General features: G+C 43.6%; 1 protein-coding gene across 9 annotated transcripts in view; it reads left to right on the forward strand.

Moving 5' to 3' along the window:
• specc1la (sperm antigen with calponin homology and coiled-coil domains 1-like a) overlaps positions 1-22,865 on the forward strand; it is a 282,720-nt gene that overhangs the window by 248,537 nt on the left and 11,318 nt on the right. For all 9 annotated transcript variants that reach the window (XM_063031671.1, XM_063031670.1, XM_063031672.1 and 6 more), the window contains one exon: positions 18,442-18,558. In XM_063031671.1, the coding sequence (XP_062887741.1) occupies positions 18,442-18,558 (117 nt within the window). Of the gene's footprint in view, positions 1-18,441; positions 18,559-22,865 lie in introns of those variants that run through there.

Genomic DNA, 22,865 nt, shown 5'->3' on the forward strand with positions numbered 1-22,865 from the left:
AGAAGGTCCAAATTGAGAGGCTCGAAAACGAATCCTAAAGCCAACTGGAGTAAGTTGGCTCACGTTCCAAGAAAGGATATGTGGCTGTAATAACGAGTCTGAGTCAAAATATGGTCCACGGCCTCCTCTGCTGTCAAGATGAAGCCACACTCAGGTTGGAGGAACAACACCTTATATTCCGTCTGGGTAGCCTTCAACCTGATGGCATGAACATTGACTTCGCTAACTTCTGTTAATGCCCCACCTCCCCTTCGTATCCCATCCGTTATTTATTTATTATTATATATATAATTTTTTCTCTCTCTCTTTTTCTCCCTTTGTTCCTCTCACTACTTGCCCATCCCCTGGGATTCTCCCCTCCCCCTTTCTTTCTCCCTAGGCCTCCCATCCCATGATCCTTTCATATCCCTTTTGCCAATCAACTTTCCAGCTCTTGGCTTCATCCCTCCCCCTCCTGTCTTCTCCTATCATTTCAGATCTCCCCCTTCCCCTCCCACTTTCAAATCTTTTACAGCTCTTTTTTCAGTTAGTCCTGACAAAGGGTCTCGGCCCGAAACGTCGACTGTACCTCTTCCTAGAGATGCTGCCTGGCCTGCTGCGTTCACCAGCAATTTTTATGTGTGTTGCTTGAAATTCCAGCATCTGCAGATTTCCTCGTGTTTGCATCAATACAATTGTATGATTAGGCTGTATAGAAAATTAGTAAACATCAAAGAATTATAAGAAGTATAATCTCACTTGAAAAAATATGAATATTGAATATACATGTAAAATAGGGAGGAGAAGATGGCGCGACGCAGCGCGTGCGGCCGCTCCGGAATGATATCGGTATTTGTGAAGTAGGTACCGTGCACAATCCTGATTTGATGGAGACAGACGTGAGAAGCACGGAGGAACATCTGGAGAAACTTCTGAAATGCCCGCTTCGCTGCCGCTGTTACTGTGCAATCGAGAATCTCCGGAGGGAAGGGTTCCAAACCCTCGGCTTTGCCTATTGCTTGGCGGCCGGGGTCGGGGTCGAAGCGCTCGGCAGAGATGGTGCTCGGTGTTCGGTGTCAGAGGCTCGAAGTTTTCGGACAGACTCAAGAGTCGGCTGTGGTCGGGTGCTTCCAGGGTGCTGCATCGGCAAGTTTGCGGCGCTGGAGGTTCATGGCAGGGAGAGTTTTTCTTCCTTCTACCGTCTGCGTGAGATGATGGGACTTTCAAGAGACTTCGAGACTTTTTTTTACCGTGCCCATTGTCTGTTCTTTATCAAATTACGGTATTACTTTGCACTGTTGTAGCTATATGTTATAATTATGTGTTTTTTGCCAGTTTTTCAGTCTTGGTTTGTCTTGTGTTTCTGTGATATCATACTGGAGGAACATTGTATCATTTCTTAATGTATGCATTACTAAATGACAATAAAAGAGGACTGCGTGTCCTCATAATCTAATCTAATCTAATAAACACTGCTTTTTAGGCAGGTTTTTTTTAATAAATAAATTTTTTTGGTAAATATATGCAAATATTATGTGGCAATAAAAAGTATGTACTCACCAAGAGAAGTCAATTGAACTTCCTTTCAGAATAATAAAAGTATCAAAGATTTAGTGAAAGTTGTAGTGGTAGAATTCACATGTTCTTGCCTCTCTGCAGTTAACCATTTCTGGCAGATAACCCTACTGCACTAACTGCTGCCTCATGTCACATTTTATTCGTATTGTAACATGGAAGGCAAACAGAACCAACCACCTGCTGCATACTCATTGATTGGCCTTGCTAAGGCCAGCACCGCCCAATCTGCGTTTTGTGATTTGGGGGTGGGAGTGGATGTGGGGTGGGGCTCAGCGGGTGCATGATCCAGCAGGAGCAAGAGATGATGATTGAGCTGTGCCATCCCCCCACACAGTTTCAGCTGTTTTCCTGCCTCACTTGCATGATATTACATATTTTCTCATTCATTTCTTTGTGTTCCAATTAAATTCATTTATATCATTTCATATCATTTCATTAATATTTAGTAAACTTATCAGAGACATCTGTGGCCTCAGTTTCTTGTTTTTTACTTGTGTCCCATACGAACTCCAGCATGGCCCCCTGGGGACCACATGGCCATTTTGAGAACCACTGGATTAGATTAGATTAGATTATGAGGACACTGAGTCCTCGTTTATTGTCATTTAGAAATGCATGCATTAAAAAATAATACAGTGTTCCTCCAGAATGAGATCACAAGAAAACACAGGACAAACCAAGACAAAAGCTGACAAAACCACATAATTATAACATATAGTTACAACAGTGCAAAGCAATACCATAATTCGATAAAGAGCAGACCATGGGCATGGTAAAAAAAAAGTCTCAAAGTCCCGATAGACTCATCATCTCACGCAGGCGGCAGAAGGGAGGAACTCTCCCCTCCATGAACCTCCAAGCGCCGCCAACTTGCCGATGCAGCACCATTGGAAGCACCCGACCACAGCGGACTCTGAGTCTGTCCGAAAACTTCGAGCCTCCGACCAGCACCTCCAACACAGCCTCTCCGAGCACCATCCTCTGCCGAGCGCTTCGACCCTGCCCTGGCCGCCAAGCAACAAGCAAAGCCGAGGACTCAGGGCCTTCTCCTCCGGAGATTCTGGACCACACAGTAGCAGTAGCAGCAAAGCAGGCATTTCAGAAGTTTCACCAGATGTTCCTCCGTGCTCTCACGTCCGTCCCCATCAAATCAGGATTGTGCACAGCACCCTACTTGACAAATAACAGACATCACCACCGGAGTGGCCGCTGTGAGCTGCGTCGCGTCGCCATCTTTTCCTCCCGATTTAGAGGATATGTGCTATAAGGAGAGGTTGTACAAACTAGGGTTGTTTTCTTTGGAGTGACAAAGGCTGAGGGGAAACCTGAATAGAAGTTTTTAAGATTATGAGAGGCAAAGGTAGGCGTCCGGTATCTTTTGCTCTAATACTAGAAGGCATGCTGATAGGGCGAAAGTTCAAAGGAGATGTGCAGAGTAAATTGTTTTTTACACGGTGGTGAGTGTCTGGAATACTCTACTGGGGTGATAGTGGAAGCAAATACAATAAAGGCCTTAAGAGGCTCTGAGATTCAATGCCTATAAGAGTATTTGCCCCACCCTGCACCCTCTTGGAAATTTTCATATTTTATTGTTTTACAACATTGAATCACTGTGGATTTAATTTGGCTTTTTTGAACTGATCAACATTTAAAAAAAAACTTCTGTTTCAAAGTGAAAACAGATCACTACAAAGTGATCTAAGTTAATTACAAATATAAAACACAAAATAATTGATGGCATAAGTATTCACCACCCTTTGATATGATACACCAAATGATCACTGGTGCAGCCAATTGGTTTATGAAGTCATGTAATTAGTTAAATGGAGTTTACCTGTGTGCAGTCAAGGTGTTTCAATTGATAGTAGTAACAATACACCTGTATCTGGAAGGTCCAACTGCTGCTGAGTCAGTATCCTGGCAAAAAACTACACCATGAGGACAAAAGAACACTTCAAGCAACCCCATGAAAAGGTTGTTGAAAAGCACAAGTCAGGAGATGGACAGAAGAAAATTTCCAAGTCACTGAATATCCCTTGGAATACAGTTAAGTCAATCATCAAGAAATGGGAAGAATATGGCACAGTTGTAAATCTGCCTAGAGTAGGCTATCCTCAAAAACTGAGTGACCGTGCAAGAAGGGGACTAGTGAGGGAGGCCACTAAAAGACTGATGACAACTCTGGAGGAGTTGCAGACTTCAGTGGCTGACATGGGAAAGATTACCCATACAACAACAGGTGCTTCACCAGTTGCATTTTTAGTTATGGCAAAGAGAAAACCACTGTTGGAAAAAAAACACATGAAATCTTGGCTAGAGTTTGCCAGAAGACGTGGGAGACTCTGAAGTCAGCTGGAAGAAGGTTCTATGGTCTGATGAAACCAAAATTGAGCTTTTGGCCATCGGACTAAACACTGCATATCAAAAACAAATCATCCCTACCATAAAGCATGGTGGTGACTGCAAAATCATGCTCTGGGGATGCTTCACTGCAGCAGGCCGTGGAAGGCTTGTGAAGGTTGTGGGTAAAATGAATATAGCAAAATGCAGGGAAATCCTGGAGGAATACCTGATGCAGTCTGCAAGAGAACAGCAACTTGGGAGAAGATTTGTTTTCCAGCAAGACAATGGCCAGCAAACATAAAGCCAATGCTACACTGGAATGGCTTAAAAACAACAAAGTTAATGTCCAGGAGTGACCAAGACAGAGTCCAGACCTCAATCCAATTGAGAATTTGTGGCTGCAATTGAAAGGGGCTGTTCACTCACGATTCCCATGCAATCTGACAAAGCATGAGCAGTTTTGTAAAGAAGAATGGGAAAATATTACAGAGTCCAGATGTGCAAAGCTGATAGAGACCTATCCACACAGACTCAAGACTGTAATTGCTGCCAGAGGTCCATCTACTAAATACTGACTTCGGGCGGGGGGGTGCGGGGTGAGTAATTGTGCAATCAATTACTGTGTGTTTAATAATTGTAATAAACTTAGACCAATTTGTAGAAATCTGTTTTCTCTTTGACACAGAAGAGTCTTTTCTGTTGATCAGTGTGAAAAAAGCCAAATGAAATGCACTGTGATTCAATGTTGTAAAACAATAAAATATCAGTGGGGTGAATACCTTTATAGGCACCGTAGATACATGGTTATGCAGAGAATGGAGAGATAGGGACCATCTGCAAGCAGAAGGCATGGAGGTCATTTTATTAGCACTGAGCTATGTCATTGAGTCATAAAATACTATAGCAGTTGAACAAGATTAATTTAAAAGGCACTTGGACACCTATATGGATGGGTACAGTTTATATGGCCCATCTATTCTGTGCTGAACCATTAATTTGCCTGATTCCATTGACCCGCTCTGGAACCATAGCCCGGCATACCCCTGCCATCCTTGTACCTCTTCAAATTTCTCTTAAATATTGAAATATTGAAATCGAACCCGCATCCACTATCTGCTGCCAGCTTGTTCCACACGCTCACCACCTTCATGTTCTCAAGTATTTCTCCTTTCACCCTTAACTCATGATGTCTAGTTGTAGTCTCAGCCAACCTCAGTGGAAGAAGCCTGTTTGCATCTTCACTATTTATACCCTTCATATAACCATATAACAATTACAGCACAGAAACAGGCCATCTTGGCCCCTCTAGTCCGTGCCGAACTCTTACTCTCACCTAGTCCTACCGACCTGCACTCTCCCCATAATCCTCCATTCCTTTCCTGTCCACATAGTTGTCCAATTTAACTTTAAATGACAACATCGAATCTGCCTCAACCACTTCTGCTGGAAGCTCATTCCACAGAGCTACCACTCTAAGTAAAGAAGTTCCCCCTCATGTTACCCCTAAACTTTTGCCCTTTAGCTCTCAACTCATGTCCTCTTGTTTGAATCTCCCCCACTCTCAATGGAAAAAGTCTATCCACATCAACTCTATCTATCCCCCTCATAACTTTAAATACCTCTATCGAGTCCCCCATCAACCTTCTACGTTCCAAAGAATAAAGACCCAACTTGTTCAACCTTTCTGTGTAACTTAGGAGATGAAACCCAAGTAACATTCCAGTAAATCTTCTCTGTAGTCTCTCTATTTTGTTGACATATTTCCTACAATTCAGTGACCAAAACTGTACACAATACTCCAAATTTGGCCTCACCAATGCCTTGTACAATTTCAACATTACATCCCAAATCGTATACTCAATGCTCTGATTTATAAAGGCCAGCATACCAAAAGCTTTCTTCACCACTCTATCCACATGAGATTCCACCTTCAGGGAACTATGCACCATTATTCCTAGATCCCTCTGTTCTTCTGCATTATTCAATGCCCTACCATTTACCATGTATGTCCTATTTTGATTAGTCCTACCAAAATGTAACACCTCACATTTATCAGCATTAAACTCCATCTGCCATTTTCCAGCCCACATTTCTAACCGGCCTAAATCTCCCTGCAAGCTTTGAAAACCTACTTCATTATCCACAACTCCACCTATCTTAGTATCATCTGCATACTTACTCATCCAATTTACTACCCCATCATCCAGATCATTAATGTATATAACAAACAACATTGGACCCAGGACAGAACCCTGAGGCACACCACTAGACACTGACCTCCAATCTGACACAGTTATCCACCACTACTGTCTGGCGTCTCCCATCCAGCCACTGCTGAATCCATTGTGCAGCTTCAATACTAATACTTAATAATTGAACCTTCCTAACCAACCTTCCGCGTGGGACCTTGTCAAAGGCCTTACTGAAGTCCATATAGTCAACATCCACCGCTTTACCCTCATCAACTTTCCTAGTAACCTCTTCTAAAAATTCAATGAGATTTGTCAAACATGACCTTCCACGCACAGATCCATGTTGACCATTCCTAATCAGACCCTGTCTATCCAGATAATTATATATACCATCCCTAAGAATACTTTCCATCAATTTACCCACCACTGACATCAAACTCACATGCCGATAATTGCAAGGTTTACTCTTGGAACCCTTTTTAAACAATGGAACAACATGAGCAATACGCCAATCCTCCGGCACCATGCCCGTTTCTAATGACATTTGAAATATTTCTGTCAGAGCCCCTGCTATTTCCACACTAACTTCCCTCAAGGTCCTAGGGATTATCCTGTCAGGACCCGGAGACTTACTCACTTTTATATTCCTTAAATGCTCCAGTACTTCCTCTTCTTTAATCATCATAGTTTCCATAACTTCCCTACCTGTTTCCCTTACCTTACATAATTCAGTATCCTTCTCCTTAGTGAATACCGAAGAAAAGAAATTGTTCAGAATCTCCCCCATCTCTTTTGGCTCCGCACATAGCCGTCCACTCTGATTCTCTAAGGGACTAATTTTATCCTTCACTATCCTTTTGCTATTAATATAACGGTAGTAACCCTTGGGATTTACTTTCACCTTACTTGCCAAAGCAACCTCATATCATCTTTTAGCTTTTCTAACTTCGTTCTTAAGATTCTTTTTACATTCTTTATATTCCTCAAGCACCTCATATTTTCCATGCTGCCTATATTTATTGTAGATATCTCTCTTTTTCCGAACCAAGTTTCCAATATCCCTTGAAAACCATGGCTCTCTCAAACTTTTAACCTTTCCTTTCATCCTAACAGGAACGTAAAGATTCTGTACTCTCAAAATTTCGCCTTTAAATGACTTCCATTTCTCTGTTTCATTCTTCCCATAAAACAAATTGTCCCAATCCACTCCTTCTAAATCCTTTCACATCTTCTCAAAGTTAGCCTTTCTCCAATCAAAAATCTCAACCCTGGGTCCAGACCTATCCTTCTCCATAATTATATTGAAACTAATAGCATTGTGATCACTGGACCCGAAAGTGCTCCCCAACACAAACCTCCGTCATCTGACCTATCTCATTCCCCAACAGGAGATCCAACACTGCCCCTTCTCTAGTTGGTACCTCTATGTATTGCTGCAAAAAACTATCCTGCACACATTTTACAAACTCCAAACCATCCAGCCCTTTTACAGTATGGGCTTCCCAGTCTATGTGTGGAAAATTAAAATCTCCCACAATCACAACCTTATGCTTACTACAAATATCTGCTATCTCCTTACAAATTTGCTCCTCCAATTCTCGCTCCCCATTTGGTGGTCTGTAATACACCCCCATAAGAGTTACTGCACCTTTCCCATTCCTCAGTTCCACCCAAATAGCTTCCCGAGACAAGCCCTCTAATCTATCCTGCCAAAGCACCAGTGTAATATTTTCTCTGACAAGCAATGCAACACCTCCCCCTCTTGTCCCTCCCATTCTATCACACCTGAAGCAATTAAATCCAAGAATATTTAGTTCCCAATCACACCCCTCCTGTAACCATGTTTCACTAATAGCTACCATATCATACTTCCAGGTATCAATCCATACTTTAAGCTCCTCCACCTTTCTTATAATGCTCCTAGCATTAAAATAAATGAGTTTAAGAAATTTTCCACCTCTTACTGTCTGTTTATCATTAAGAGTGCAAACAACTTTACTATTTTCTTTTTCTTCCTTCTTCCCTACGTCTGTTCCTACACTCTGGTTCCCTTCCCCCCTCGTATTTAGTTTAAATCCACCGGAGCCTCTCTAGCAAATCTACCTGCAAGAATATTTGTCCCCCTCCAGTTCAGATGTAGACAGTCCAGCCGGAACATGTCCCATCTTCCCTGGAAAACTGCCCAATTATCTATAAATCTGAAGCCCTCCCTCCTGCACCATGTCTTCAGCCACGTGTTGATCTGCACTATCTTACTATTTCTAAACCCGCCTGCAGGTGGCACTGATAGCAATCCTGAGATTGCTATCCTGGAGGTCCTGTCCTTTAACTTGGCTCCTAACTCCCTAAACTCTCCTTTCAGGACCTCCTCACTCTTCCTACCCACGTCATTGGTCCCTACATGGACCACGACATCCAGCTGCTCATCCTCTCTTTTGAGAATACCGAGGACTCGATCCGAGATATCACGGACCTTGGCACCAGGAAGGCAACAGACCATCTGGGATTCTCGATCTCTTCCACAGAACCTCTTGTCTGTCCCCCTAACTGTCAAATCCCCTATCACTACTGCTCTCCTCTTTTCCCTCCTTCCCTTCTGAGTTGAGGGTTCCAGAGACACAACCACTGCAACTTGTCCCTGGTAGGTCGTCTCCATCAGCAGTATCCAGAACGATGTAGTTATTATTGATGGGAACGCCCACAGGGGTACTATGCTCATTCTGTCTATTCCCCTTCCCTCTCCTGACAATCACCCAGCTACCTGTCTCCTGACCCTTAGGGGTGATTATCTCCCTGTAACTCCTCTCTATAATTTTGTATACGTAGAAACATAAAATCTACAGCACATTACAGGCCCTTTGGCCCACAATGTTGTCCCAACCACATAACCTACTCTAGAAACTGCCTAGAATTTCCCTACTTAAAAGACCCTATTGTATCCGCCTTTATCACCTTCCCTGGCAGTGCATTCCAAGCACCCACCACTCTGTGTGGGGAAAACTTACCTCTGACATCCCCCTTGTACGTATTTCCAGGCACCTCAAAACTATGCCCTCTCATGTTAGCCATTTCAGCCTTGGGAAAAAGCCTCTGGCTATCCACAGGATCAATGCCCCTCATTATCTTATACATCTCTATCAGGTCACCTCTCATCCTCCATCGCTCCAAGGAGAAAAGACCAAGTTCATTCAACCTACTCTCATAAGGCATGCTCTCTTATCCAGGCACCATCTTTGTAAATCTCCTCTGCATTCTCTCTATGGTATCCACATCCTTCCTGTAATTAGGTGACCAGAACTAACCACAGTACTCCAAGTGGGGTCTAACTAAGGTCTTCAAAAGCTATACCTCTGTCAAATCTCCCCTCACTCACCTAGGTTCTAGGGATTAAAGTCCTAACCTATTCAACTTTTTCCTATAACTCGAGTGCTTGAGTCCCTGCAACATCCTTATAAATTTTCTCTGTGCTATTTCAAACTGAATTACATCTTTCCTGTAAGTGACCAGAACTGCACACCGTAGTCCAAATTAGGCCTCACTAATGTCTAATACAATTTCAACATAAAATCCCAACTTTTATGCTCAGAACATTGATTTATGAAGGCCAGTGTGCCAAAATGACCCTATGTACCTGTGGCGCCACCTTTGAAGAAATATGGATCTGTATTCCCAGATCCATTTGTTCTACTGCTATCGTCAACGTCTTACACTACTCACTCTACTGGCTGTCCACTACACCCCCAATCTGGTGTTACCTGCGAATTTGCTGATCCAGTTTACTACATTATCATTCAGAGCATTGACATAGATGACAAACAAAACGGACCCAGCACAGATCCCTGCAACACTCACAACACGCTGGAGGAACTCAGCAGGTTGGGCAGCATCCATGGAAACAATCAGTCAGTGTTTCGGGCCGGAACCCTTCATCCTGACGATGCTGCCCGACCTGCTGAGTTCCTCCAGCGTGTTGTGAGTGTTGCTTTGACCCCAGCATCTGCAGAGTATTTTGTGTTTACAGATCCCTGCAGCACACTTGTATATTTGGTCCCTTAGAATACTGTTCAATAATTTTCTCACTACTAATGTCAGGCTTGCCGGCCTCTAATTTCCTGGCGTATTCTTAGAGCCTTTCTTAAACAACGGAACATTAGCTATCTTTCAATACTCCAGCAGTTCACCCGTAGCTAAGGATGATTTCAATATCTGCTAGTACCTCTGCAGTTTCTGTACTAGCCCTCCCACAAGGTCTAAGGGAATCCCTGGGGATTTATCTGCCCTAATTTGCCTGAAGACAGCAAACGCCTCCTCTGCTGTAATCTGTGTAGGGTCCATGACCTCACTGATGTTTTGCCTCACTTCTGTAGACTCTTTGCCCATCTCCCAAGTAAATATAGATACAAAACATCCATTTAAGATCTCCCCCATCTCTTTCAGCTCCACACAGAGATTGCCACTTTGATTTTCCAGAGGACCAATTTTGTCCCTTGCTATCCTTTTGATCTTAATACGTCTGTAGAAGACCTTAGGATTATCCTTCACCTCATCTGCAAGAGCAGCTTCATGCTTTCTTTTAGTCCTCCTGCTTTCTTTCTTAAGTCTTCTCTTACATTTCTTATACTCAAGTACCTTGTTTGTTCCTATCTGCTATGCATCTTTTTTTTCTTAACCAAGGTTTCAATGTTTCAAAAGCTTAAGGTTCTCTCAAACTGTTATCCTTGATTTTTATTCTGACAGGAGCATGTAAACTCTGCGCTCTCAAAATTTCACTTTTGTAGGCCTCCCACTTACCAAGTGCACCTTTGCCGGAAACAACTTATCCCAGTCCACACTTGCCAGAACCTTGCTCATACCATCAAAATTGGCGTTTTTCCAAGTTAGATTTGCAAACTTAATTATCTTGAAAATAATGGTTGGTGAGGGTCCTTAATTATATATTGCATGTACAGAAAGTGACACTATATACAGGAGGTGACTCTGACAGGAAATGATAAAGTAATGGGGGGGTGTGGAGTGGTGGGTTAGTGGGTCAAGGTATTGATCAGGCTTGCTGCTTGAGGAAAGTAACTGTTTTTGAGCCTGGTGGTCCTGGTGTGGCTGCTATGTCACCTACTCCCTGCTGGGAGTAGGACAAACAGTCTGTGAACAGGGTGGGTGGGATCCTTCATGATATTGCTGGCCTTTTTCGTATATATATCCATGATGGCTGGTTAAGGTGATGCATTTGGGCAGTTTTCACTACCTGTTGTAGAGCCTTCCTACCCTCCACATTGCAGTTTCCATACCGTGCAGTGATCCAGCATGTTTCAGTGTTAAATGCCGAGGTGCAGGTGATGAACAGCAACCCAATGTGTGGATTACTGTTGTCCAGAAGATATTGGGGAGAAATGTGCCAATTCCATACAGCACCCAAGGTCAGAATTAAACTCATTTGTTGGCACTAATTCACCAGCTGCACCACTGTGCCCACTTGGCATTAATGAGGTCAGCTAGGCTCTCTACTCAAGTAGGAATGAGTTACTTGTATTAGGGAGGAGAAAGTGGCAGCCTTACTGGTTGCATCATGACCTGATACAGCAGTTCTTACAAGTGGCTGTAGAGAGTAGTGGACACAGTCCAGTCCATCACCGGCACAGCCTCCCTCACCATTGACAACATCTACAGGGGCACTGCCTAGAGTGGAGTTTGCTGTGGCCACATGCATTTTCCCCAGGTATCCCAAAGGTATGTGGGTTGTTAGATTAATTGGCAAATGTAAATTGCCTGTGGCATGTAGGTGAGTGATGGAGTTTTTGGGAGTCAGTTGGCCTATGGAGAGAATAGGAGATGGGGAAGATCAGTGGGAAATGAGATTGCCCTATGGGTTGACACAGACACCATAGGTCGAAATGCCCTCTTTCTATGTCACAAGAAACTATGAAAATGTCTGCTGTTTCCCCTCTATCTCTTGTGGTGGAGACTTCCTGAAAATAATCTTATAAATATGTCAGATGTTATTTCCCCTTCATAAATAAATGCTGACTCTACTTGATCAGATTAAGATTTTCCAGTTGTGCTGCTTTTATTTCATTAATAATTGATTCTAACATTTTTACAACAATCGATGCTACGTAGGCTAATCGGTCTTTAATTATCTAGTATTTGCCTCCCTTCTTTTTGAATGGGCTTGTCATATTAGCAGTTTCCAGCCCTCTGGCGCTTCTCTGAATTCTAAGGGCTTTTGGAAGATTGCAAGTAATACATCCACTATCTCATTAGCCAATTCCTTTAAGACCTAGAATATAAGTCATCCAGACTGTAAGGTTTATTTTTAGCACGAAAAGACTAAATTTTCATCATACCATTTCTCGGTGAAAGTGATGGTACTTAATTCTCCCCAGAATTATCTAGTATTAATAGGATGTTCATGGTATCGTTTGCCATAAAGACTGATGCTGAATATTTTAACTTCTCTGCGCTTCTTTGTTCCCATAACTATTTCCCACCTTCGGCATTGTTTTTAATGAAGAATGACACTTCGCTTAAATTGACTTCTGCACACAATGAATACAGTTGCAGGAGATCCTTTCCACATGCGTAAACAGTAGTTGAGAAAGTGAATGCTGTGGTGAATATTCTTTATTGTAGTGAATGCAGTTGAGAGTAATGAAGCAACACACACAAAAAGTGCTGGTGAACACAGCAGGCCAGGCAGCATCTATAGGAAGTGGTACAGTCGACGTTTCGGGTTGAGACCCTTCGTCAGGACTAACTGACTTCTCTTCTTTCAGTTAGTCTTGACCAAGGGTCTTGGCCCAAAATGTCGACTGTGCCTCTTCCTGTAGACGCTGCCTGGCCTGCTGCATTCACCAGTATTTTTTGTGTGTGTTGCTTGAATTCCCAGCATCTGCAGATTTCCTCGTGTTTGAGAGTAATGAATATCACTGACCTTTAGGATACTTATCTTCATTATCCTGTTGTTGCATTCCCTGTTTTATCCCAGTGTTTGAGGGCACTTTGTTTCTTTCTTAAGGCCTAGTTCATTTCCTTCCACCAGCACAATGTTTGTCATTCCAGATTTCAGCATCTGCAGTGTCTTATCCTCATTTCACTACTTTTACTGCCAGTTCCCTATCCCAACCTTTACATGGTTCATTGACTCCTCCCTGACCTCTTTAAATCCCTCTCTCTCCATATCAGAAGATAGGCTAGTCATAAAATAACGAACTTCCATTGTAGTTTCTCATATTCTGCTTTTTCCCCAGTTATTCTGTATTTATCTATTGTGATTGAATGGATGTGTCTGTCTTCTTTCTAAACCATAGCTTTCCCGCTACCACAGTGAACAGAGCCTTTGATCACACTTATTTCCTGAATCTTTGGCCTCACCCTGATCTTCTGGATAGGGCAGGAACAATGTTCCTGGTGGGTGGAAGATGAGGATCTCATCAACCATCAGCCTCTTGAACCAGAGGGGGTAACTTCACTTGCCCTGTCGCTGAACTGCTCCCACAACCTATGGACTGACTTTCAAGGAATTTTCATCACATGGCCTCATATTTTCACACATGGAAGATGCTAAAAGTGGGGTTCCACAGGGATGAGTTTTAGAGCCGCTGCTGTTTGTAACTTACATTAATGATGTGGATAAGCACATAACAAAAAAAAACAAGTGTGCCGATGACACGAAAACATTCAGGCAGCAGAATCAATATAGTTAGATCTAAACAAAATCCACATGTGGGCAGATAAATAGATGAAAATTAATGTAAATAAATATAAAGTATTACGTATAGGAAGTAGAAATATTAGATAGAAATATACAGTGGGGGTCTTGAGTTAGAAAGGGTTTGGGCATCCTGGTAGACTCATCACTGTCAACATCCAGACCAGGTTCCCTAGTTAGTTTTCCACAAGGGCCAGATTATGTCAAGCATGCCAAGCCAAGGGCCAAAACATCCAGGGTTTTATTTTTCATTGCGCCAGTAAGTTGTTTAATGGGCAGATGTTGTTGCTGCTATTACCATTATTATTATTATTATTAGAAGTAGTAGTAGTGTTGGCACGTGGCCAAGTGGTTAAGGCGTTCGTCTAGTGATTTGAAGGTCACTAGTTGGAGCCTTGGCTGGGGCAGTGTGTGTGTCCTTGAGCAAGGCACTTAACCACACATTGCTCTGCGACGACACTGGTGCCAAGCTGTATGGGTCCCAATGCCCTTCTCTTGGACAACATTGGTGGCGTGGAGAGGGGAGACTTGCAGCATGGGCAACTGCTGGTCTTCCATACAACCTTGCCCAGGCCTGCGCCCTGGAAACCTTCCAAGGTGCAAATCCATGCGGATGCCTTACCAAGTAGTAGTGGTGGTAGTAATAATTTAGGCGTGGGATTCTGAAAGCCTGTGTTGTGGGTCACACAAGAAAAAAAATGCACTCTTGAAACAAAATAAGTCCAAAAGCAACCATTTAATTATGACTCTAGCTATCACAGTGAGAACTCATCTGGGACTGAACACACACCCCTACACCCCCCTCTTCCACACAGAGTTTTAGTAGTACTGCCTTTTCCACTGTTTCTGTTCTCTCATTTAATCTATTTGTTCTTTTTAATTAAGCTATGTAGCATTTGAAGTATGAAGTGTAGCTATAAATGAAATTATCAGTACAGTCGGCCCTCCTTATCTGCGAGGGATTGGTTCCGGGACCCCTCGCGGATACCAAAAAACACAGATGCTCAAGTCCCTTATTCAACCTGTCTAAAGGCGGTGGACCTTAGGACCCAGTGGAACCCCAGACCTTATTTAACCTGTCTCAGTGTGGTGGACATTAGGACCCGGCGGCAGAGCTCTGAATCTGCAGTGTTTCTATGACATGGGGTTATAGGTGGAAATTGGTTAAAGGGAGATTTCAGACTAAATTCAGGAAACACTTCTTTACACAGCGAATTGTGGACACGTGGAACAAACTACTTAGTTGTGTATTTGACAGTAGTACCTTGGAGACTTTCAGATCTAAACTCAATAGTTGATCAACACACAGCCCTAAATTTGGCAAGCTTCATTGGGCCAAATCTGTCAAAAACTTTCTATTGTTCAATATATATTGTTTGTTTATTTTTTTAATCTTTCTTCTTGTATTTGCACAGTTTGTTGTCTTTTGCATACTGGTTGTCCACCCTGTTAACCATATAACAATTACAGCACGGAAACAGGCCATCTCGGCCCTTCTAGTCTGTGCCGAACTCTTACTCTCACCTAGTCCCACCAACCTGCATTCAGCCCATAACCCTCCATTCCTTTCCTGTCCATAGAGCTGTCCAATTTAACTTTAAATGACAACATCGAACCTGCCTCAACCACTTCTGCTGGAAGCTCGTTCCACACAGCTACCACTCTCTGAGTAAAGAAGTTCCCCCTCGTGTTACCCCTAAACTTTTGCCCTTTAACTCTCAACTCATGTCCTCTTGTTTGAATCTCCCCCACTCTCAATCGAAAAAACCTATCCACGTCAACTCTATCTATCCCCCTTATAATTTTAAATGCTTCTATCAAGTCCCCCCTCAACCTTCTATGTTCCAAAGGATAAAGACCCAACTTGTTCAACCTTTCTCTGTAACTTAGCTGATGAAACCCAGGTAACATTCTAGTAAATCTTCTCTGTACTCTCTCTATTTTGTTGACATCTTTCCTATAATTCGGTGACCAAAACTGTACACAATACTCCAAATTTGGCCTCACCAATGCCTTGTACAATTTCAACATTACATCCCAACTCCTATACTCAATGCTGTGATTTATAAAGGCCAGCATACCAAAAGCTTTCTTCACTACCCTATCCACATGAGATTCCACCTTCAGGGAACTATGCACCATTATTCCTAGATCCCTCTGTTTTACAGCATTCTTCAACGCCGTACTATTTACCATGTATGTCCTATTTTGATTAGTCCAACCAAAATTATCACATTTATCAGTATTAAACTCCATCTGCCATCTTTCAGCCCACTCTTCTAACTGGTCTAAATCTCTGTGCAAGCTTTGAAAACCTACTTCATTATCCACAACTCCACCTATCTTAGTATCATCTGCATACTTACTCATCAAATTTACCACCCTATCATTCAGATCATTAATGTATATGACAAATAACATTGGACCCAATACAGATCCCTGAGGCACACCACTAGTCACCGGCCTCCAATCTGACAGTTATCCACCACTACTCTCTGGTGTCTCCCATCCAGCCACTACTGAATCCATTTTACTACTTCAATATTAATACCTAACGATTGAATCTTCCTAACCAACCTTCCGTGTGGGACCTTGTCAAAGGCCTTACTGAAGTCCATATAGACAACATCCACCGCTTTACCCTTGTCAACTTTCCTAGCAACATCTTCAAAAAATTCAATGAGATTTGTCAAACATGACCTTCCACGCACAAATCCATGTTGACTGTTCCTCATCAGACCCTGTCTATCCAGATAGTTATATATGCCATCGCTAAGAATACTTTCCATCAATTTACCCACCACTGACGTCAGACTCACAGGCCGATAATTGCTAGGTTTACTCTTAGAACCCTTTTTAAACAATGGAACAACATGAGCAATAAGCCAATCCTCCGGCACCATTCCTGTTTCTAATGACATTTGAAATATTTCTGTCAGAGCCCCTGCTATTTCTACACTAACTTCCCTCAAGGTCCTAGGGAATATCCTGTCAGGACCCGGAGACTTATCCACTTTTATATTAAAAGCGCCAGTACTTCCTCTTCTTTAATCATCATAGTTTCCGTAACTTCCCTACCTGTTTCCCTTATCTTACACAATTCAATATCCTTCTCCTTAGTGAATACTAAAGAAAAGAAATTGTTCAGAATCTCCCCCATCTCTTTTGGCTCCACACAGCTGTCCACTCTGATTCTCTAAGGGACCAATTTTATCCCTTGCTATCCTTTTGCTATTAATATAACGGTAGAAACCCTTGGAATTTATTTTCACCTTACTTGCCAAAGCAACCTCATATCTTCTTTTAGCTTTTCTAATTTCTTTCTTAAGATTCGTTTTACATTCTTTATATTCCTCAAGCACCTCATATTCTCCATGCTGCCTATATTTATTGTAGATATCTCTCTTTTTCCAAACCAAGTTTCCAATATCCCTTGAAAACCATGGCTCTCTCAAACTTTTAACCTTTCCTTTCAACCTAACAGGAACATAAAGATTCTGTACCCTCAAAATTTCACCTTTAAATGGCCTCAATTTCTCTATTACATTCTTCCCATAAAACAAATTGTCCCAATCCACTCCTTCTAAATCCTTTCACATCTCCTCAAAGTTAGCCTTTTTCCAATCAAAAATCTCAACCCTGGGTCCAGACCTATCCTTCTACATAATTATATTGAAACTAATAGCATTGTGATCACTGGACCTGAAGTGCTCCCCAACACAAACCTCCGTCACCTGACCTATCTCATTCCCCAACAGGAGATCGAACACTGCCCCTCCCATTCTATCACACCTGAAGCAATGAAATCGAGGAATATTTAGTTGCCAATCATACCCCTCCTGTAACCATGTTTCACTAATAGCTACCACATCATACTTCCAGGTATCAATCCATGCTTTAAGCTCATCCACCTTTCTTATAATGCGCCTAGCATTAAAATAAATGCTTTTAAGAAATTTTCCATCTCTTACTCTCTATTTATCACTAATGGTGCAAACAACTTTACTATTTTCTTTTTCTTCCTTCTTGGTGTTGGTGCAGTCTTTCATTGTGGTTATTCGATTTATTAAGTATGCCTGCAAGGAAATTAATCTCAAGGTTGTATTTGGTGACGTGTGTACTTTGATAATAAATTTTCCTTTGAATTTTGAACACTATCACATGCAAAGTATTAGATAATCCTTCATTTATAAATATTTGATCCCTACTGACTCCCAAGGGTAGCTGCAGTGCATCCCAGTTCCACAGTAATTTGCCAACTCCAACTTCTAATGCTTGATTGGACAAGGGAAGCAGAGTCAAGTCAACAGATTTGAGTTATGGTGGATTGGTCTCTGCAAGCTGTCATCTTGCAGCACAGAAGGTGTATCTTTGGCGGATTAAGAAAGTCAGCACATTCTCAGAGTATCAGCTTTCTCTTCAGATGAATAAAGTGGGTGGGGGTGTACAAAAGAGAGTAGTCATCTGGATTTACCAAAAAACCTCTGTAGCAGCACATGAATGGCATAAATAAGCCCAAGGTGGTGGAAAGCATTTCCTCTTCCTTCAGTAATTAATACTCTGTTTTAATGAGCAGTAGTTCAGAGGAATGTTAACCAGCAATATGGGATTATTCAAAGTACTTTGTTTTATTCCTTATCCTAGAACATCGACATCACAAACTTCAGCAGTAGTTGGAATGATGGGCTGGCATTCTGTGCTGTGCTTCACACCTATCTTCCAGCACATATCCCATATCAGGAGCTGAACAGTCAGGACAAGGTAGGATGATGTGTCAGCTGAAGATGTTGATTTTGTATTGTGAACATTTTTGCAATTTATGTGCATTAAGATATATTTTGGTACTCTTCTTAGACCATAATACCATAGGATGGGAACAGAATTTGGCCATTCGGCCAGTTGAGTCTGCTCCATCATTCCATCTCAACCCATTTGACTTTAATTACATAATATAGTAGAGTACTGATAGAAATCCATAGCCATTCCAGGTAAGTGGATGATGGGGACCTGAGACAATGTGACCAATGTTCCAGATCTTTAACTCTGCTCGATGCCTCATGTTGTTAAGTTAGCACAGATGGGAATGTGCTGAATAGTGTTGACGCAGCTTATGGCTCTTCAATGTCCATATCGTAACATAAGTGTTTATAAATCTCCTATATTAATGTTGTAAGATTAAGCCAGAACTGTTGCTGAAAGTTCTTTACTTGCAGTATTTCCACAAGTGTGGGAGGATATCCTAGAAAGCTCAACAAATAAAGCAATATGTGGAGACTGTGGGAACAAAAAGGGCACAGTCAATTTATTTTGTATATATAGTCAGTAAAAGATAGGGGACCAGATATGTAGACAAATTGCAAAGATATGTAATATAGCAGGATTATAGTAGTAGAAAATTTCAGCTTTTCCAGTATTTACGTATCTACGGACTCCAGAGCCTGCCGGCCCCGACACTAGCAGACATGAACTTTCAATTGCGGCCCCTGCCATTGATCTCGGCGGCTCCAACACCTCAGGACATATTCAAAACCCGGACTCCAGCAACGACCATGGACACCTTCACAGCGATTGCGCAACCACCAACTGCGACTTCAGCCTTGAACTCCAGGCCGGGTCTTTATGTGCTGCTGTTGTGACTCCCGTCTCCCCTTCCCCCACCACCACTCCACAGCCCCGTCTTCCTCAGATCCCACCGTCAACTCCTGGGCCCTCAGAGGCTCCATCTTCCTCTCACCCCAACCCTCCCCTCTCCATTGACACCCCCAGCCTCCCCCCTCCCCCCTCTGATCTCAGCTCTCAAGATTCCAGCCTTGAACTCCAGGCCGGGTCTTTATGTGCTGCTGTTGTGACTCCCGTCTCCCCTTCCCCCACCAATACTCTGCAATCCCGTCTCCCTCAGATCCCACCGTCAACTCCTGGGCCCTCAGAGGCTCCATCTTCCTCTCACCCCAACCCTCCCCTCTCCATTGACACACCCAGCCTCCCCCCTCCCCCCTCTGATCCCAGCTCTCATCCGTGCCGGGTCTTTACCATCCCCTCCGACCTTCAACTGTCGGAGGCAGAACGCTCTGTTCTCAGTAAGGGTCTCACGTTTGTCCCCCTTCGCCCACACCTCAGCGAGTTCCGTGTTCGCCATGATGCGGAACTTTTCTTCCGCCGTCTCCGTCTCCGAGCCTACTTCTTCGGCAAGGACTCTTCCACCCCCACCGATGATCCCTTCTCCCGTTTTCAACCCTCCTCTTCTTCATGGACACCCCGCTCTGGTCTTCTGCCTGCTCTGGATCTCTTTATTGCTAACTGCCGACGGGACATCAACCGTCTCGACTTCACCGCACCTTGTCCCCATTCCAACCTCACTCCTTCGGAACGCTCTGCTCTCCACTCCCTCCGCACTAATCCTAACCTTATTATTAAACCCGCTGATAAGGGGGGTGCTGTTGTAGTCTGGCGTACTGACCTCTACCTTGCCGAGGCGCAGCGACAACTCGCGGATACCTCCTCTTATTTACCCCTCGATCGTGACCCCACTAAGAAGCACCAGGCCATTGTCTCCCACACTATCACTGACTTTATCCGCTCAGGGGATCTCCCATCCACTGCTACCAACCTTATAGTTCCCACACCCCGCACTTCCCGTTTCTACCTCCTACCCAAGATCCACAAACCTGCCTGTCCTGGGTAGACCTATTGTCTCAGCTTGCTCCTGCCCCACCGAACTCGTTTCTGCATACCTCGACACTGTTTTATCACCCCTTGTTCAATCCCTTCCGACCTATGTTCGTGACACTTCTCACGCTCTTAAACTTTTCGATGATTTTAAGTTCCCTGACCCCCACCGCTTTATTTTCACCATGGATGTCCAGTCCTTATATACTTCCATCCCCCATCAGGAAGGTCTCAAAGCTCTACACTTCTTTTTGGATTCCAGACCTAATCAGTTCCCCTCTACCACCACTCTGCTCTGTCTAGCGGAATTAGTCCTTACTCTTAATAATTTCTCCTTTTGCTCCTCCCATTTCCTCCAAACTAAAGGTGTAGCTATGGGCACCCGTATGGGTCCTAGCTATGCTTGCCTTTTTGTTGGGTTTGTGGAACAATCTATGTTCCGTGCCTATTCTTGTATCTGTCCCCCACTTTTCCTTCGCTACATCGACGACTGCATTGGCACTGCTTCCTGCACGCATGCAGAACTCGTTGACTTTATTAACTTTGCCTCCAACTTTCACCCTGCCCTCAAGTTTACCTGGTCCATTTCTGACACCTCCCTCCCCTTTCTAGATCTTTCTGTCTCTGTCTCTGGAGACAGCTTATCCACTGATGTCTACTATAAGCCTACTGACTCTCACAGCTATCTGGACTATTCCTCTTCTCACCCTGTCTCTTGCAAAAACGCCATCCCCTTCTCGCAATTACTCCGTCTCCGCCGCATCTGCTCTCAGGATGAGGCTTTTCATTCTAGGACGAGAGAGATGTCTTCATTTTTTAAAGAAAGGGGCTTCCCTTCCTCCACTATCAACTCTGCTCTTAAACGCATCTCCCCCATTTCACGTACATCTGCTCTCACTCCAACCTCCCACCACCCCACTAGGAATAGGGTTCCCCTGGTCCTCACCTACCACCCCACCAGCCTCCGGGTCCAATATATTATTCTCCGTAACTTCCGCCACCTCCAACAGGATTCCACCACTAAGCACATCTTTCCCTCCGCCCCCCTCTGCATTCCGCAGGGATCGCTCCCTACACAACTCCCTTGTCCATTCGTCCCCCCCATCCCTCCCCACTGATCTCCCTCTTGGCACTTATCCGTGTAAGCGGAATAAGTGCTACACATGCCCTCACACTTCCTCCCTTACCACCATTCAGGGCCCCAAACAGTCCTTCCAGGTGAGGCATCACTTCACCTGTGAGTCGACTGGGGTGATATACTGCGTCCGGTGCTCCCGATGTGGCCTTTTATATATTGGTGAGACCCGACGCAGACTGGGAGACCGCTTTGCTGAACATCTACGCTCTGTCCGCCAGAGAAAGCAGGATCTCCCAGTGGCCACACATTTTAATTCCACATCCCATTCCCATTCTGACATGTCTATCCACGGCCTCCTCTACTGTAAAGATGAAGCCACACTCAGGTTGGAGGAACAACACCTTATATTCCGTCTGGGTAGCCTCCAACCTGATGGCATGAACATCAACTTCTCTAACTTCCGCTAGGCCCCACCTCCCCCTCGTACCCCATCTGTTACTCATTTTTATGCACACATTCTTTCTCTCACTCTCCTTTTTCTCCCTCTGTCCCTCTGAATATACCTCTTGCCCATCCTCTGGGTCAACCCCCCCCCCCCTTGTCTTTCTTCCCGGACCTCCTGTCCCATGATCCTGTCGTATCCCCTTTTGCCTATCACCTGTCCAGCTCTCGGCTCTATCCCTCCCCCTCCTGTCTTCTCCTATCATTTTGCATCTCCCCCTCCCCCTCCAGCTTTCAAATCCCTTACTCACTCTTCCTTCAGTTAGTCCTGACGAAGGGTCTCGGCCTGAAACGTCGACTGTACCTCTTCCTATAGATGCTGCTTGGCCTGCTGCGTTCACCAGCAACTTTGATGTATGTTGCTTGAATTTCCAGCATCTGCAGAATTCCTGTTGTTTCCAGTATTTACTTAGATTGTTTTAGTGTGAAATACACAAATAAAGGTGGTATGTTTAAATTATTTTCAGGAGAACTTTTTGAATCAGTGCTAGATGAATCAGTGCTAGAGGCAGTACTTCGCATAATCCTAGGGGCTGTAACTGCAAGTGGTTGAAGAGTCCATGGGAGAACATTTTAGAGACAGTAACAATACTCTAGACTTTCAGGCAGTTATTGAAAGGGATAAGAATGATTCTGCAGGTAATTGTAATGTCAGAATAGGAACATCTATGTGTAGGGAGAATGACATCCAACAAGTGGGAGTTATTGAAAGGTGCAGCTGTGAGTGTTCAAGATCAACATGCTCCCATAAGATGAAAGCTAAATTAGGCAATTCAAAGGAATCCTTCATGTTTAAGGGATATCAGGGGTACAAGACATTGGT

This window comes from Mobula hypostoma, chromosome 23 (assembly GCF_963921235.1).
Source record: "Mobula hypostoma chromosome 23, sMobHyp1.1, whole genome shotgun sequence".
Lineage (NCBI taxonomy): Eukaryota > Metazoa > Chordata > Chondrichthyes > Myliobatiformes > Myliobatidae > Mobula > Mobula hypostoma.